This window comes from Neofelis nebulosa, unplaced genomic scaffold, assembly GCF_028018385.1.
Source record: "Neofelis nebulosa isolate mNeoNeb1 unplaced genomic scaffold, mNeoNeb1.pri scaffold_64, whole genome shotgun sequence".
Taxonomy (NCBI): domain Eukaryota; kingdom Metazoa; phylum Chordata; class Mammalia; order Carnivora; family Felidae; genus Neofelis; species Neofelis nebulosa.
In genome coordinates, this window is record NW_026691908.1 from 34,994 (window position 1) to 53,195 (window position 18,202).

At 42.1% G+C, this 18,202-nt stretch overlaps 1 protein-coding gene across 6 annotated transcripts; it reads right to left on the bottom strand.

Annotated features, from left to right (window-relative positions):
• Nucleotides 1-629: 629 nt before the first annotated feature.
• Nucleotides 630-17,842, bottom strand: LOC131503545 (ubiquitin-like modifier-activating enzyme 1). Of its 6 annotated transcripts, none has more exons than XM_058714990.1 (26): nucleotides 17,746-17,842; nucleotides 15,732-15,904; nucleotides 15,548-15,606; nucleotides 15,278-15,446; nucleotides 15,054-15,188; nucleotides 13,973-14,079; nucleotides 13,620-13,710; nucleotides 13,379-13,511; nucleotides 12,100-12,197; nucleotides 11,870-12,016; nucleotides 11,565-11,741; nucleotides 11,372-11,476; nucleotides 11,203-11,283; nucleotides 10,714-10,866; nucleotides 8,297-8,462; nucleotides 7,990-8,186; nucleotides 6,173-6,237; nucleotides 5,756-5,951; nucleotides 5,072-5,146; nucleotides 4,768-4,957; nucleotides 2,419-2,507; nucleotides 2,125-2,217; nucleotides 1,832-2,023; nucleotides 1,239-1,340; nucleotides 1,039-1,139; nucleotides 630-919 (listed from the first exon to the last, which is right to left on the bottom strand). In XM_058714990.1, the coding sequence occupies exons 2-26, from the start codon at nucleotides 15,846-15,848 to the stop codon at nucleotides 784-786; spliced, it is 3,174 nt and encodes a 1,057-aa protein (XP_058570973.1). In that variant the 5' UTR covers nucleotides 15,849-15,904; nucleotides 17,746-17,842; the 3' UTR covers nucleotides 630-783. The 6 variants fall into 6 exon arrangements, with proteins under 6 accessions (XP_058570973.1, XP_058570970.1, XP_058570971.1 ...); XM_058714987.1 differs by having other exon boundaries at nucleotides 15,684-15,904; XM_058714988.1 differs by having other exon boundaries at nucleotides 15,684-15,941; nucleotides 17,746-17,824.
• Between the last annotated feature and the right edge of the window lie 360 nt (nucleotides 17,843-18,202).

Here is an 18,202-nt window from a genome sequence, read left to right on the forward strand (position 1 = left end):
TCAGCGCATCCAATGAGATGGTATCAACTTGTAACACGAGAAAGTTTAGAGAAGCTAAAGTACATCGGATAGTAACAGTATATGTATGCACAATACACACCATATACTACTATCTACCTTATAGACATTAAATGTCTTTATCCCTGGTAATAATTCTTTATTCCCTCCTTTTTCCACATGTGGAACTGAGGCAGAAAATAGCTGAGAAATGTGACAAGATAACAAACATTGCAAAGACTTAGTACACAAATCTACAGGCTAGGTCTAGGATCTGTACTATTTCTCAAAACCAATATGACAGGTAGTTGGAGGTAGCAAACACACATAGGATTAGAACATGAGTAAGATTTAACACATGGGGGGAAAGCTGGACCTGCTATATGGCCTTCTTTTGCTTGTATTTCTTTTTTAGCAGGGAGGATAGAAAGAAAAGGAAACAGACCTCCCATTTATAAGTTCAGTTGCGTTTAGCCTTCTCTGTGTCGTAACTATGGATTTGGAGCAAATTCCGTATTTCTGGGCTGGAGCACAATAGGTTTATCACCTGAACCTACAGAGGTATAGGCAGGCCATTATTTCCCAGAGAAAACAGGGCATGGGCCATTGCCAAAACAAGGACATGCCACATCTGCATCAATAACTCTTTATTAAGAATTCCAACTTTAACAGTTAGAAAGCAGCAACAGAAACAGTTCTCAAAATAATGTAAGGCTTATGTGCCTGGCTAGGCACAGGTTTTGCCACAACTAGAAGGGATCTGGAAATAAACTGCAGATTGGGAAGTCAGCAGATGGAGTAGCGTACATATGGGACTTCAACATCCTCACCACTCTCATCGTTGCAGCAGAGCTCAAGCACCAGTGCCTGCACATGGCTGCCCAGCTTTCGCTTTGACACACGGCTCACAATTTCTGTCATTCTGGGAAGAGAGAAGTCACGGAGTTAAAAAGCAAGACAGAAACAAACAGTGAACACTAAGTAGTGAGGCTTCCCACCCCACACCAAGGCCTTACTCAGCCTGCCAAATGGCCAACTCACGGTTGATCCAACCGTTCCCTGAGCTTGGTAGCCGGCATGAAAAAGGAGTATAGCATGGATATGCCTTGCGACAGCATGGTAATCTCTAATTTGTGCTCTGTCTGGAAACGGTGGAAAGGAGAGACAATAGTATCATAGAAGAGTATGAATCACCTGCATAACCACCATCCCTAGGTGGACTAAGTGTAGAAAAGGCTTACCTTAAAGTAATCAAGGAACTGTTTAAGAGTCATCTCTTCACCATTAGGCTGCAGCCCCTGTACCTCAAAGCGATCCCACAATGTCCACTCTTGGTTATAGTACTGTAGGACAAAGCACAGGGGAGTAAAACAGGGGAGGGGAGTTATCCCTGATGATCTTGGTGCCATGAGTCAACATAACTTTTTAAGACAGATCAATAACAACTTTCTTTTCTCCCAACCCTCCTATAACCCCGTATCATTGTGAGCAAGCAACAGACATTCCTTTGACCAATGAGGCTACATAATACATATTCTGCTCTTTCACTCTCCTCCCACATCCTTTACCTTTCCATTTAGTATCATCTAAGTGGCCTACTCATTACTTTACAAATATGCCAGCCACATTTCTACTTTGTACAATTCAAAAAATTCTGTGATGAATAGAAAAGGGTACACAAAAGATATAGATAGGCAAATATATAAAGTCTCACCTGGTATGAGGCAGTTTTATACAGACAGAGACACATACATACACACACCATATCCACCACATACACAGCCTCACTCACTGATAGACAAAACCACAAATTTCCATACAAGTATGTCCCCACCTGGTGATGGGGTGGGGCAAGAGGCTCAGAAGAGCTGAAGAAGGGCAGGGCCAAGTTGATAAAGCTGTTCTTGTAAGACTCAAGCTGCTGGTGTCCCTGAACCACCTTGTTTAGCTCCAGACACACAAGGCCAACTATAGCTGCTGTGGTTGTAGCAATGGCAGGGATGATCTTCCCTGCAATCAGCTTGCTCTGTGAGACAGAGGATGTGGTCACTAGAGAAGTTCAGGGTCTACATAAGAGTACAAATATGGCAGACTCAACCTTGGGAAAGGATCTAGACTAATTATTACCTTGTGTCGATCTGCAGGGGGAATGTTATAGTTCTCTGCTCGGAGATTAGATGCAGCCACAATGAAATCCATATGAAAGTTGCTGTCATCATCCTTTTGTGATTGGGAAGACAGGAAGAATAGGAGAGACAGAAAGGAAAAAAAGGTTTCTTGGCTACTAAGGACTGAAATACATTCTACCTCAGTTACCTTGCAGACCAGCCAAAGAATCTGGCAGGCTTGTAATCCCCATAAAAGCGAATGATTGCTTAGCCCATCCTCCTACCCTGATGAAGGCCCAAACCCTCCTAGCACCTTCGCAAAGTTGATGGGGTACATCTTGAACCCACGGAGCTTCTCTGGGCTGGGAAGCATGGCTTTGAGCTCCTGTAGGCAGCTATCATCTGTAGGAAGGGAGGGACATGTTAGTCCTTCAGATCCCAGGCCAGGGTCTCAGTGAAAGCAGGAGACCAGAATGGGGCATGTTCAGCAGAGGTGTTCAACAGATACAGGATTTGAGTAAGACAGACACTATAGGAAAGAGCTGGGGGCAGTGGGGAAGGCAGAGCAGAAAATATCCCAAAAAAGAAAGTAGACAGAGGTAAGAGCATGAAGAGAGACATAAATGAATGATGCTGAGAAACAAAGATAAAAACATTAAGAAAGGATGTGGGGTGCCTGGGTGTTTCAGTCATTTAAGCATCTGACTCGACTTCACCTCAGGTTATGATCTCATGGTTCACTGGATTAAGTCCTTTCTTGGGCTTCCAGCCTGCATGAGCCTGCATGAGCTTAGAGCCTGCGTGTTCTCTCATTCCATCTCTCTCAAAATAAATAAACTTTAAAAAAAGAAAATATGTAGATAGCACAAGAGGTGAAAGCTCTGAAAGTGTCAATTCACTGATGAATGGATGACGATGTGACACACACACACATACATACACACATATACACAATGGCATGTTAGTCATAAAAAAAGGATGAAATCTTGCCATTGCAATGCCATGGATGGACCTACGGGACATTTACATGAGATACCTGTAAGAATCAACAATCAAAGACACAGGAAACAGAATGGTTGCCAGGGGCTGGGCAGAAGACATCTGTGGAGTTACTGTTTAGTTGGGACAGAATTTCAGATTTGAAAGCTGAGAAGGTTCTAAGCATGTTCTACAACAAAGTTCTACAACAATATGAGTTTACTTAACATTACTGAAAAAAATAATTAAAAAGTTAACATTGTAAATCTTCAGTGTTTTTTACCATAATTAAAACAACTGTAGGTTAAGATATAAAAATATAAGATCTTAAAGAATGACACAGAATTTCAGCCTGGATAGCTCAGTCAGTTGAGCTTCTGACTTCACCTCAGCTCATGATCTCGCAGTCTGTGGGTTTGAGCCATGTCTGGCTCTGCAGTGACAGCTGAGAGCCTGGAGTCTACTTCAGATTCTCTGTCTCGCTCTCTGCACCTCCCCTGCTCTCACTCTCTCTCAGAAATAAACATTAAAAAAAAAAATGATAGAGAAATGAAGAGACATACAGAATGATAAGAGAACAGGATAGAAATAAATGTGAAAAAAATTTAAAAAAAGGGGCATTAGGGAGAAATAGAGAGAAGAGAAATACGAAAAGAATAAATATCTGAAGATGGAGATGAAGAAGAATGGCAGAGATAAGAATGTGTGAAGAATGACATAGATGAAAATCCATGTAGAGTTGACAGGTAAAGAAATATACAGAGAATAAAATGAGTGAAGGTATCTGGAAAGGGCAATGAGAGATATGAGAGATACATAGGGGAGAGATATATAGAGGAAGAAACAGAAAAACATAAACAGAAAAAAAACAATATAGAGAAGGGCTTACAGAGCATGAGATAAGAAAAGGGAGAGATAGAGGGAAATGAAAGTTGAGTGTTGAAGGCTAGTTCCAGATGGTGAAATGACAAGGGAAATCTTGAGAAGAGATGAAGACATGGAGGTCAACATTAGGGTTAAAACACATAGAGATGGAAGTTGGGGATATGGATAGGGACATGAGAAAGGAGATGAACAAGGAAAGGTATCAAGGCAGAGACACTATTGGTGAGTAGTTTCTCTCTCCCCCAGACAAACACAATAAGAAAATGGAGAACAGGACAACAAAAAAGGCAAACACAGGGGCGCCTGGGTGGCTCAGTCGGTTAAGCATCCAACTTCGGCTCAGGTCACGATCCCACAGTTTGTGAGTTTGAGCCCCACGTCGGGCTCTGTGCTGACAGCTCAGAGCCTGGAGCCTGCTTCACATTCTGTGTCTCCCTCTCTCTGCCCCTTCCCTGCTCATGCTATGTCTCTCTCTGTCTCAAAAATAAACATTTAAAAAAAATTAAAAAAAAAATAAGGCAAACACACACATAGAAAAGAGGTGCAAAATTAATTTTTCTGAGAGCCAAAATAAGAAAAAGAAACATGGGGAAAAGATATTCATGGAATTTCATGGAATACAGGAAAGAATTTACCTCAACTATCATTATACTGGAGGAAGCAAAGTCCAAAGGACAGTAGCAGTAAAACCTCAGGCTTGGAAACTCAGAAAAGAAAAACTTAGCACTAGAGTGGAAACTTGGATGAACAGGAGGTAAGTGGGATAGTGGCTCTAGGCCAACTGGCCAACCACCCTCACCAACAGAGGCAATAGTATTCTGAAGTTCCTGGTCAGACACATGGATCTTGACACCAGACTTGGGAGTGAATTCAGGTACATGCACAGACTGTAAGAGTATAGCCACAGCAGCTCGGTCCTGAGACCCAATCAGACCATAAGTCTGGGCAAAGAGGTTGGCAGCAGCCATCACATAATCCAGATGCAGGGGCTAGAAGGCAAGATATGGACTGGTAAGCACATCAATCCTCACTTTAGAATCTCACCATTCTTTGTAGCCACCCACTTTCCATCAGATTCCAGGATACCCTAGGAGGAGACTTACATTGCTGACATCAAAGATGAGTGGGTGTGGACAGCGTTTGGGCCCAGACCAGAATAGGGCTCCAGAGCTTGTAAGCTAAGAGGACAGAAAAGGGTTTAGGGGGAGAAGGGCCTGAGAAGAGGCAATCATGACTCTTTATTTAAAACCAGAAGTCTCAACTCACTACCTCCAAGCACTCCCTTTGTGATAAACACAGAACTATTTGTCAATATGTTGTGAAGTATCAGTCACTGTACCAACTTAACTTTAATAAATACAAATTGGTCCACAAAAAACTCCCAAGAAATAGGTCATCATTATCCCTTCGTAAATGAGGATGCTAAGGTGCAGAAAGAAAATACATGATTTGCCCCAAGGTCAAATGAAGCTGAAACTTCAACTATTTATACTCTTAACTCCAAAGTTTTTCTCCTATGAGGTGTACAGTCCTGAATTGAGAATTGGGTATGACTCATCCTATACTACAGAAAAAGAAAAGAAAAGCCAAATAACTTCCATGAGAAAAAATGGATGCAGGGAAAAACACATATGTGAATGCAAAAATGCACTGCCTCAATCATTTCATGAAATCTCCAGGTCTTGCTGTGCCTGTCACAGTGGGATTAGCTACATTAAGAGCCCTCAGCAAGCTCCCTATTTCCAGATAATGCCTTCTGCCAAATGAACCCAGCAAATATGTAATACCTGTTCAGGTGGAAAGTTGTGCAAAAGCTGGCGAATGTTGTTGGAGTACTGAATGTGCCAGTGGTGGTAAGCCCAAGTCACACAGTCAGCCCAGGTCTGTGGCCGCTGTAGCACCAGACTACGCTGCACAGCCTCCAGCATCTCCAATGGTTGGGTGCCTGCCAGCCGCAGTGTCCGTTCCACAAACTTGGAGTCTCTAAAATGAATCAGAGAGGAAATAGGCACGATTACACAGAGGCCCCACGAATGGGCTTAACTCCATGGAAAGCTAGATGTGTCTCCAACGGAGTCAGGCCCAAACCTTCATTAATTTATTCACAAAGTATAGCTGGTGGTGAACCACACAGTGGTTACAGTATGCCTTGGCTGGCATGGAGGGGACAGGTGAGGAAGCATTTGGACAGAAGGATTACTCACATGAGGTACTGGTTGACATTTTCTGCTGGCTGCTTGAAGAGACCTTCAAACTCATCCCGAGCCCACTGCAGACAGAGCAAATCAATTAGATGGGGCTGAAAGACAAAACTGAGTTTCTGCAGGGATTAGAAAGACCATCAGTGAATGAATTAAGCAATTAGGAACAACATGGCTGCTACAAGAGAACAGAGGAAGGAAACCCCTCAAAAGTGGCCCCCACATCCCAAGCCCTACCACCTCAACTTAAAAACAAATGACCTTGATCTGGGCAGAGGTTACACAAGTATATAAAAGTATGTGGAAAATTTATTCTTAGAATATATGTACTCTATGTGGTATACCAAAAACAAAATATGAATGATCCATACAGGTCATGGGGACTGGGCATAAAATAAGATAGAAATTTTGCCTTCTGAGATTTACAAGGTCAGTATAGACACTGGTGATGTCACCTGTAGCCTAGAGATCCAGATTCAAATGCAAGCTCTGTCACACTTTTGTGTCTGCTGACATAGAAGGTATGCCTTTATCTCTGTACCCTCATTATGAAAACATACTCTGTAAAAACAGTATTTATTAACTCATGTGTTGAAATGTTGAAATGAACACGTACGTACATATTTAAAGCTTACAACAGTGTCAACTACCTAACTGGTAAATACCTTGTGAGATAACTTCTCTCATCCTACTTTAAAGGTAAGGCATCTGAAGCACAAAGAGGTTAAATCCAAGAGTCATATACTAAATTTATTTTAAGAGATACTATATAGTCCTTCTGCATGCTAGGTACAGCAACAAAACTATTATCTAGGAGAGGTTTTATGCAGGTAGAGAAATGTATTTATATACATATACACACACATTTGTATACATACACATAAACACACATAGGATGGAAACATACATTCTAATGAAGTTTACCAGTTTAAATACATCCATTCTATACCTGCTGGGTTAGGAGGGAACAGATTAAACCATTTTCTTTTCCTCATTTTCTTCCTACCCCCATACTTCTAAACATGGCATTTAAAGACTACATTAAGAATCATTTTCATAATACAGTGGTCATTACTGGGTTTAAAGAAAACTGGAATGGGTTAGGTTAGGTTCTGGGTATTGGTTAAAATGACTACGCTCACCTTGTCCATTTACATGATATGTTCACTATTGTGTATGTACATTATACAAACATTCCAAATGTTAAACATATTTAGTGCAATAGTTAGGAAAACCTAACTATGGACTAAAATTAGAAGTAATTAAGTAACTAGTAGAGATAATAATAAATGAGTATTGTCAGGGCAGATGGGTGGCTCAGTCAGTTGAGTGTCTGACTCCTGATTTTGGCTCAGGTCATGATCTTATGGTTTCTGAGCTTGAGCCCTGCATCAGGCTCTGCATTGACAGAGTGGAGCCTGCTTGGGATTCTCTGTACCTCTCTCCCCCACCCCGATGCCTGTGTGTATGTGTTCTCTCTCTCTCTCTCTCTCTAAGTATTTTAAAGGAAATTAATTTTATTTAGCAAGAAAATAACATTCTGTTTACAGAGAATCACATCTTCGTTTTTCTGATTTAAATTATAAAAAATACTTTACTGTTACAGAAAATATCTGTCTCTTTGCTTCCAAAATAAAAATTTTTAACCAAAAGATATCATTTACTAAAGCTTAGACTGCAGGATGTAAAGTGAGGAAAAGAGATTTGAAGAAAAGGCAGGTGATTCTGAAGCCTACGTCACCTGAATATTAAGTTTGGTGATTGAGATGCTACCTAGGTGCTTGTCTCTTCCACCTCTCCCTCCCTCCAAGGGTGATCACCTGCAGTGTGTGTTCGATGGCATTGGGGAAGTTCTTCAATGTACAGATGGGGATGGATTTCTCAGGAGGGTCCTGGCTGGAGCTGTAGGACTCTGTCAGGAAGGGGATAACAACCTGCACATTACCCTTTGTCCCCAGGGTGCCTGACTCTAGCAGTGGTTTACGGTAGTACACACAGCGGCGGTCCATGTACATGCCTAGGGGAAGATGACAGGGGATGGTAATATTAGAATAGGGCAGGTAGACAGACATTCCCCACAATACCACATGTTATCCTGCTTTTGTCCTCACCCTCCTCCAAACTCACGGGTATCCACATTGTCTAGGGCATTGGCAACACCATCAAGGTTTTGGAAGAAGCTGTCATCATAGATATGCTCTGTGTCAGGGCCAACATGATTCTGATGGCTCATTACCTGGATGTGTGGATTTATTTGGCGTACAGCTGCAGCAGCAGTATCAGATTTCAATTTCTGGGTAGGGATGGAGAAGGGAGTGTCATTCATATTTGCCCAATAAACCTTTACAAAGTGGTTCTGAGTACTGATTTATTTACTGATGGGCAAGATCTAGGCTCTTAGTTCAATAGGCTTCCTGATTTTGCAGTAGTCTATGACAAATGACACATAGCTGAGGCTGTGACAAATGGAGCAGGCATGAGTGGAAAAGGAACAGTAAAGCACATAGGAAACAATGGATCAGATATCTATAACATCTATTATTTTTTTAGTTAATAGCATCCAGAGTTGGGATACAATTACCCAAATAAAAACAAGATCCTTGTACAAGTACAAATAGTTCCCTCTAAAAGCCCAAGTCAGGTCACATTCCTCTTTTTGCTCAAAACCCTATACTGGTTCCCACTTTCACATAGGGCATGAGTTGGCCCATATTACTTCTACAACCTCATATCCCACCACAGTCCCCTCTGTATTTCTCTGTTCCTTGATCATAATGAGCAATATTCTAACATCAGGGTTTGGCTCAGAATATTACCTTTACCTGATACAATCTTTCTTGAGTTATCTTCTCATTCTCTTCTATCATCCAAGTCTTACAGAAATGCAACCCTTCCATTGAGGACATCCTTGCCATAGTGAAAACTACTTTCATGGCACTTCCCTCTCATTCTTGTTTTTCATTGTTGCCTTTGTACAGTAAATTGAACCTTCTGCATTAGCTATATATCTTGCTACGGTATTTACTGTTTATTACAACCATCCTCAAATGTAAGTTTCTTAAAAAGAGCTTTTGTTATGTGGGGCTACAGCTACCAGTATTTCTTGTATTAAAAATTTTAACTGGCAAGATTTTTAATTATTAGTTGTTTTAAAAATGGAATAATTCCGTTACATAGGGTAAATATTATGAAAAGTTTTCCAATACAAAAGTTCAGTCACAAAAGTCAATTTATATTAAAAAAAAATTATTTTTTTTAACATTTCAAAAAACAGAGAAAGACAGAGTATGGGGGGAAGGGCAGAGAAAGAAGGACACAGAATCCAAAGCAGGCTCCAAGCTCTGAGCTGTTAGTGCAGAGCCTGAAGTGGGGCTTGAACCCACTAACCGTGAAATTATGACCTGAGCTGAAGTTGGGACACTTAACCAACTGAGCCACTCAGGCTCCCCTAACTAAATTTATATTTTTGCAAATGTTTTCAGTTATACATTCTCTTAGAAGGCAGCTGGATTCTCGCATTTACTACATTCAATCTGTTATATATTTGCTTGAATAATATAAGAAACATTCAATTCACAGAACTACATTTTAGTAACATTTTCAGAGGATTATTGATATTTAAAAAAATCAAGACTTAACAAGTGACAGTATTTTAAAGCGTAGTTGCAAGGTGAAATCTTGAATCTATACCAAAATCTACTGGTTTGTTTTGCATTTTTTTAAAAAGCTTGCTTATTTATTTATTTATTTAATTAATTTATTTATTTATATTTAGACAGGGGATGAGAGGGGAGTGGAGACGGAAAACATCTAAGTTGGGCAGGGGCACAGAGGGACACAGAATCCCTAGCAGACTCCAATGAATGATGAAATCATGACCTGAGGTGAGATCAAGAGTCAGATGCTTAACCAACAGAGCCACCCAGTGCCCATTTTGCATTTTAAATGGATCTTAGCTACTGCCCAATTGGTACCATCAAGCATTGGTCATTTGGAAAAACTTATCTTATTGAGTTAGGGAAGCCTTCTATTTTCACCTGACAAAATAAGAGTGAAAAGGCAAATAATATCTTAGTAGTCTTGAAACAATTATGATCCTGGGAACTTGATAGAAAGTGTTGTGGACCTCTGGAGTGTTCTCACAAGAGCAATGCTATGCTATGCATTCAAAATATCTAGGTCAGTGCATAGTAGCTGGATGAAAAATAAAACTCTGAGGCAGCAAAAATAACACTGAACTTTACAGAAGACTTCCAAGATAGATCCTTCTGTATAACCCAACTTCCACAGTCCTACATTAGCAGTTACCAAAAATCAAGGTAAAAAAAAGAGTTGGGGGAGGTATAGAATGGCAAACGAAATGAAAAGACATGGTAAATACTCAAATGTCTGCTGAAAGAAACACTGAATGGTAGAAAAAAGTAATGAGGAAAATGAAGAAGGAAAGATAGTTAAAAAGACCTAAGTTATTTAGATTGATGACAAGAAACATAGTAGAAGACTGAAAGAAATAGTTCAACTACTTGCCCCGTCCACCCACTCACCGTGACATCCCAGGGCCGGAACAAAAACTGTCGGTTCAGATTGGACTTCTCAATGGTGTCCATGTCTGTAACAGTGATTGCCCCCTCACTGCAGCCTAGACCAATCAGGGCAAAGTTCTTGAGCAGTTCACAGCCAATGGCCCCTGCGCCCACCTGAGAGGTTCCCAAGAAAAGAGAAAGAGACTGGTTAGGGTGAATGAGAGAAGCAAACACATGTGTTAGTCCTCACTCTCCCTGAAGATACTGAGAGAAAGAGAATGTAGTGTTACATACTCAAATCCTAAAGTCACAAATACGTATGGTCATCTATGGAATGAGGCACCAGAGAAGAGAATAAAGGCACATACCAGGTCTTCCTTTGCTATGAAAAAAATGGTGAAACAGAGGAGATAAAGGTTCAAAACCTCTTTGTGAGGCAAGATACTCCAGAAAACATAGGCCAGAAGCAAGAACAGATAATGGTGGCTGGAGCCCCATGGGATCACTTACCAAGAAGTACTTCTGTTTGCCCAGCTTCTCTTGCAGGTCTGAACCAAATACAGCCACCTGCCCATCATAACGGTTCTGGCACTGAGTCACATGAAGAAAGGAAGATCAGAGAAGAGCTGCCTTGCCAAAGACTCAGAATAGTACCTTCCCCATGGGACCCCTCACATACCGGGAGGCATTTGTCCTCTGTGAGAGCCTGTCTGTCCTCAGGGAGACATTCAAGGGCATCAAAGTAGAGCCACTGCATAATAGGCATAAACTTCCCAGAGCAGGCCTGGAGAGAGGGGATGAAATGGGCGGTCACCAGCGCTGGACAGCCAGTGATGGACTCAAGAAGGCCCTGGCCCATCCTCAACACTGACCTTCATTACTTCCTGAGCAGCCAAGCCCCCAATGAAGGCATTTATGGGTGCCAGATCCCCAGCAGCCACATATGCCAGCTTTCGAATGAGGTCTTCATCCAGGCTGTCCTGCTGCACTGCAGGCAGGGCTTGAGCATTTATAGCATGTGCTAAGGTCACCAGTTCTATTGCATCCTCCTAGAAGGGCAAATGGAAATTAAGAGAGGACCTAAAGTTAGGCCAACTGTGGGGAAAGAGACAGGGAAAGAGTAGATGGAGAAGGGCTGAGGCTATGGGTCAAGGATGCTGGGTGACTTGCCCACTACCTCATTGTGGGGCCGAGGGGACCGGCCATGCTGAGCACAGAACTGGTGCAGGGCCTGGAAGCCAATGTGCAGCTGACCAGGGCGAGAATACTTGGCAAAATCCGTTACCACGAAGTCTGGCTCTGCCAGTGAGGCTAGCAAGGATTTCTGTGAGAGAATAGAGTATGAGCACTACCGAAATTAAAATCCTAGACATGTGGAACCCTAACCCAACCCCCACATATACTCACAAAGCTGATCTTCTTAGGTACTTTGACCTGACGGACAATGCCTCCCTGGATATACTCAGAGAAGTTGGAAGTGTCGCAGATACTAAAGGTATAGGGACCTACGGGATGAAAATAATGGAGTATATATCAGTCCAAGCACCAATCCTCCTATTCCAAATCAGAAAATCAACAGCACCATCTAAAGAAGAATGGAAAAGCCATCCTGACCCAGCTCCACAGTAAAAGAACTTATTCAAAATACAACAAAGTGTGTGGGGGGGTGGGGGGGAACAACAAAATAAGTCACATAGCTTAAAATACATGTAAGTCGGAGTTCTGGATAGAGACAATGGGGTGGGAGGGAGTAAAAAAGTAGTATTTGGAAAAAAATTATGGCCAGTAATTTTCTAAAATTGGATAAAACTATAAACCCACGAACATTATATTCAAAAAAGCAAACAAAAGAAACATGGAGAAAACCACACCAAGGTACACTGTCATAAGCATATTGCCTGTAATCAGTGGTAGAGAAAATAAGCACATTACACAGAGAGAAATAGGCAAAAAATGAAAGTATACTTCTTGTGGAAAATAATGGAAGCAAGAAAATACGTTTTTTAAGAAATAAAACAAAAAAACTGTTAATATACCATTCTATGGTTCACAAAAATGTCTTTTCAAAAACATAGTCAAAATAAAGACAATTTAAATCATTAAAAAGCTGAAAAAATTACCAAGCATGAACCCCATGATTACAACAAATGGTAAAGGGCATCCCTCATGTAGAAAGAAAACTATCCTAGATATAACTCTGGACCTACATAGAAGAAAAAATGGTGGCATATGGTAAAAATAGACTTATCTTATTCCTTAAGTCTCTTTAAAATGGTAATTATTAAACCCAAATGAATACATTGACAAATTTATTACAATCATAAAATATAAATGGTGAACCAGAAATTGGGAATATTCTGGCTATAAAAAATAAGCCCATTTATTACACATGAGGTGACAAAGTGTTACCAGGCCTACAGAAAGTTCTGTATTATATGTTCAAAAGCAAAAAAAAAAAAAAAGTACAGTCAACAAACTAAACAGTACATAAAATCAAACGCTAGTGGCATAAACTGCTTTTAGTTTAGCTCACATCTGTTTAGTAAGTTCCCATGGACACATCTCTCAAGTCTTAGCTCAGATTTCCAAGGCATATCCTTTTAGCCTTTGGTATAATTCATATTACAGATATGCGTCACTTCTTGGCCTCTGGGTCAACCATTTCTTGTCCCCAGCCTTGACATACCCAGGACTTTGATCTCTATGGGACATGTGCCATTTTGCTCATTCATGCCCTGGACCTCTGTAAAGGAGACAAAGTCACCACTCTCAAATCCATGCCGGGCCTCATCCAGGCAGGTGACAACACCAGGGCTGTCCTGGTTGGAAGATAAGTAGAAATCAGAGGTACGCTCAAGGTACAAGGAGCAGGCAAGGAAAACTACTGCTGCCCTTGCTTGCCAAAGCCCTGGGGCCAATCTCCTTACCTTGGTAACCATAGATACCATAGCACTTAGAGGCTGCTCCCCACTGGAATCTGAAAGGATCATTTCTTCTCCAAAGTCACAGAACAATTGCCTGTAGAAGATGACAACAGGACTAGAGCCTGAGACCTATGCACACAGGTACACTATATGTCCTTCAAGATGCAGTGAATACTTGCTAAGTAAACACAGCCCACCACTGCTGGCAATAACATGGAACTCAGGCCAAATGGGGAAACCTAAACATGCAGTATCAAAAAACCTAGGCTTCTGTTGGCTGGGAGTAGCATGAGTTCAGTGGGAGCAAAACGGTCTTGCCCAGGCCTGGCAAGTGCTGGGGACGGGCAGGTACTCACCCAAACAGGCCCCGTGTATCTGCCACGACCAGCTTGATTCCATGGCTATGACAGAACTCACCCACCTGCAGCTGGTCCTCCAAAGAAGCATTGGTAAGAACTACCACCTATACAGAAAAGTATGTTTATGGAGAAGGCTTGGTACTGGGGTGCAGGACAGTTAAGAAAATAAATGAGAAAAGTAGATTGGGGTGGACGAAGATTCAGACAGTCCAGGATTGGTGGGCTATCTTGAGTTAAACTTTGCTGGCTAAGACTTCTTCTAAAAACATTTAAAAATATCTGTGTATGTCACGCACAGTAAAAACGAGACTCATTAAAGACAAGAATCATCCGACTCCGATAAGAAAGGTATCAAGAGGTACTGGGAAACAGTTTGAAGACTAACTCTTTTATTTGATAAACATCTAATCCTGCCTTCCTACAGTGCCTGGGAAAACAAAAAATGAAACATAACTGTGTTCCCAAAGTGGGGTGTATACCCCACATTCCACCCTCACTAGCTTCAATAAATGAACAAATAAATGACAAAAAAACCTGTTCAGACCTGATCTGTGGGGATCTGTGTCTGATGATTCTACTCCCTCAGGAATTCCAGTACCTCTCTCCTCTGGGAAACCCTACAGAAGTGCATCAGCACCCATCATCCTTCTTTCCATTCTAGTTATTTAACTAACTATATATTTGGAACTGATACTGTGCCAACTGCTATTGTGTTCAACCCTCACTCAAAGTCTGAAGTCAGTAGTGCTGTTATTCCTGTTCTACAGACTGAAAAATATAGGCAGATGAAACTAAGTTACTCCTTCAATGTAAGACAATTATGAGAGGTAAGCACATACCAAGGCAGTCTGGCTTCAGAGTTTAATGAGGATTGGAACACAAACACTAGCTCACAATATCTGACCTGCTGAATACATGTGAGTTCCCCTGAGGACAGATCTAGGACATAATTCCTGACTGTATCCTTTAGGCCTCCCCACACATAACCTAAACACTGGAATAATCTATTAAGTAAATACTGAACAAATAAACCAGAAACAGAATCTAGGAAAATTAGAAGCAGTATGCTCCAAGGTACCTGGAAACCAGTAAGGAAGTCCTCAACAAGGGCCCCAGTATAGGTGGTGACAGGCACATAGCTGTTGAGCTCAGCAAGGCGGGGCTGTGATACCTCAGCTCGGTTTTTACCAATGTCCTCCTCCCGCAGGTAGAACTACAAGAGAATACAGGAAGAGAAGTAAATGCAAAACCCAAGGGGGATGGTACATGGGCAACAGTAGTAAAAGAACGAGGAAGAGGTACCTGGGAGGAGAGATCAGCCCACTGAGCAGTGCCTGGGTCATGCAGTGTGACAGCTTTGACCCCACCAAGGATGATATTCTTGGCAATTTCCACACCTAGGCCCCGGAGGCCTGATACCAGTACACTGGATGTCTGGAGATGTCTCATTGCCTCATGGCCCAGCACATACCTGCAAGGTTAAGGGAGATTCTGGGTGATGATGTAAGCCACTCAACACTATCCTCTCTGTGCCCCCTCCCAATCAACATTCCCATAGTTTGCCGCACTTACAGCTGTCGGGAGTAAAGACCCTCATCTATGTCAGTTTCACTGCCTTTTTTCTGCATTCCCTAGGAATGGAGGAGGAAAAACAGTTTCAGAGAGTTAGCAGGAATGGAGTTTAAACAGGTCACAGTCACTTTCTTACCAACCAGCTTGGATCCAACTTATTAGTCTCTAAGGGGAAGACACTCACGTTGCTTGGTCCTAAGGGCACGTTGAACATTACAGAATAGGAAGATGAGCAGTCAGTACTTGTTTCTGGATCAGGCCCAGGTACACAGCGTTTCTTGGATAGTGGTGAGCTGGACATCTGAAGGCAAAGTTTAGAGCTAAGCCAGATGTAGATGATTTCTGTCAGTGGCAACTCTGGGGAATGGAAGGATTTATGTACTAGCAGCACTTTCTAAAGAACAGAAAGATGAAGACATGCTAGGTATCAGTTCTGGTGTGAGGAAGTGGAAAGATGTGGCTGAGCTTGGATAGTTCAGGCTTAAATAAATGAGAAGCCTCTGGTAGAACCTGAAGTTCTCTGGTGTCTCTGGCCAGCAACCTTGTGCCCACAGAGGCTGAGGAAATGCCGGGAAAGAGATCTAGTCTGATGTAAGTCTGAAGGGGGAAGGAATGTCTGTTAATAGAGGTCCTATGATGCTGAATGCAGAAGCTGTGAGCATTCACAGCTGTGAGCAGGAAGACCTGAAAGGCTGTCAGTACAGACTATAAGGCACAATAGTAAGGGATATTGAGAGAATACACAACACCTGTTGGCTTTTGAATGCATAGGGAAGGCCAGGGTGAGGTTGAGATGTGGTAAGGACCAAAATCTGAATAGTATCAGTAAGGGTAGATGCTGGTGGAAGAAAAGATAGCAGTGGGGGAATGATCTGATAGAAGATAGCTTTGCCCAAACAATTCCTGTCTGGTGTGTTTCTCACAAGGTTCTGAAGGATGATAGCTGGGAGTTATGTGAAAAGAATGCGGGGACCATTAAAAAAAAAAATGAAGGGGCATGGGTGGCTCAGTCTGTTAATCATCCAACTTGGGCTCCAGTCATGATCTCACGGTTCATGGGTTCGAGCCCCGTGTCAGGCTCTGTGCTGACAGCTCGGAGCCTGGAGCCCGCTTCAGATTCTGTGTCTCCCTCTCTCTCTGCCCCTCCCCTGCTCCTGCTCTGTCTCTCAAAAATAAACATTAAAAATAAATTAAAAATAAATAAATAAATAAATAAATAAATAAATAAATAAATAAATAAAAAGATTCCTCAAAAGTAGACACTGGGGGCTTGTCACTGAAGGGCAGTCAGCGTTGCACCCAAAGGACTTTCATGAAAGATGCTAAGAACTTCGGGAGTTGGGGTTGTGGTTTATTGAGTACAAACACTGGGTCTAGAGATATCCATGAATGTTATGTAGAAAGAACCCTTTAGGAGCACTTACTAGAAGTCAAATGCAAAACAAATGAACAACTCTCTGCACAGAAACGCTGGGTCCAAAGTGAGTTCAGTCAGAATTTACAATCAGAGCTGTGAGGAGTCTCTGAGAGAGACCCAGACTCTGATGGTCTGCCATAGACTCTGGTCTCTATTACTTTTTTAGCTTTCAAAGGTGTCTGGGAGGAGAAAGCCAGGAAGCCATATGATGTCTAGGGAAAAGAATGTTAGAAAAACCTCTTTTGGGAAAATGAGTGTCAAATAGAATGTCCCAGGGTGGCCTGGTCCCGTTTGGAGTCTGAGACGACAAATGCCCCAGGACTGAAGGATAATTTTATTTTAAAATCTTTAAAGGCATATATTCACTAGGCATGTTGAACCTGGTGTCTTAACACGCTAGGTCTGAAAAGGAATGAGTTTTTGCTTAGGTATGTTTGGCCTGAAGCTTTAAAAGCTAGTATCGGATCTTTGACAACCCAGAGTCAGATTTCTGAAGAGAAATGTAGGCCCAGAATCTGTCCACCCATCCATCAACCCAAGGTCAAGCCCGTTCAAAGTTTCCCGGAAAACCTGCTCGGTATGAGGACGCTTTGAAACGCCGTTTGTAACCAATGCCGGTTCCACGAGTCGCTTTGCCGCCAACTCCACATGCAGACAAAGCCTAGCCCAGCCACCGCCCTCTTCTTACTCCTCCTCCCCCTCCGACCAGCTAGCAAAGAGTTGCCGAGCCGCCGCGTTCCCCTCTCCCGGCTGTCTCTTCCCGGATAAACACCTCCTTTACCTCAACCGCTGAAACAAAATGGCGGCCGCTGAACAGGACGCTCTAACCGGTCGTTTTGTCCTATTCTCGTCGTTCCCCCAATGAATCACGTATGACGTCATCATTCCTTGTGTGTGATTCATTACGTACGCTGCCGGCAGAACGGTACAACTCCATCTGGTGGCTGCCTCCAGTAAAATGGGTGTAAATTGGTATGCAAATAATTCCATTACAGAAAACCCTGGGACAAGAGCAAAGTCGACATAAAACTCACAATTTTTAGTCACGAATTATGCATGGCACTAGGTAATACGCAATCCAGGAGAAGTCCGTGCTGAAAAACATTTGCAAACCAGGCAAGTGAATGCTAACAAGTAATGAACTTTCCCAGCATGGACAATGGTTTTTGAAGAGTGTGAAATTTAACTTTAAAATTGCAAATCGGCTACCAGCACTGACAGATTTACACCCCGCCTCT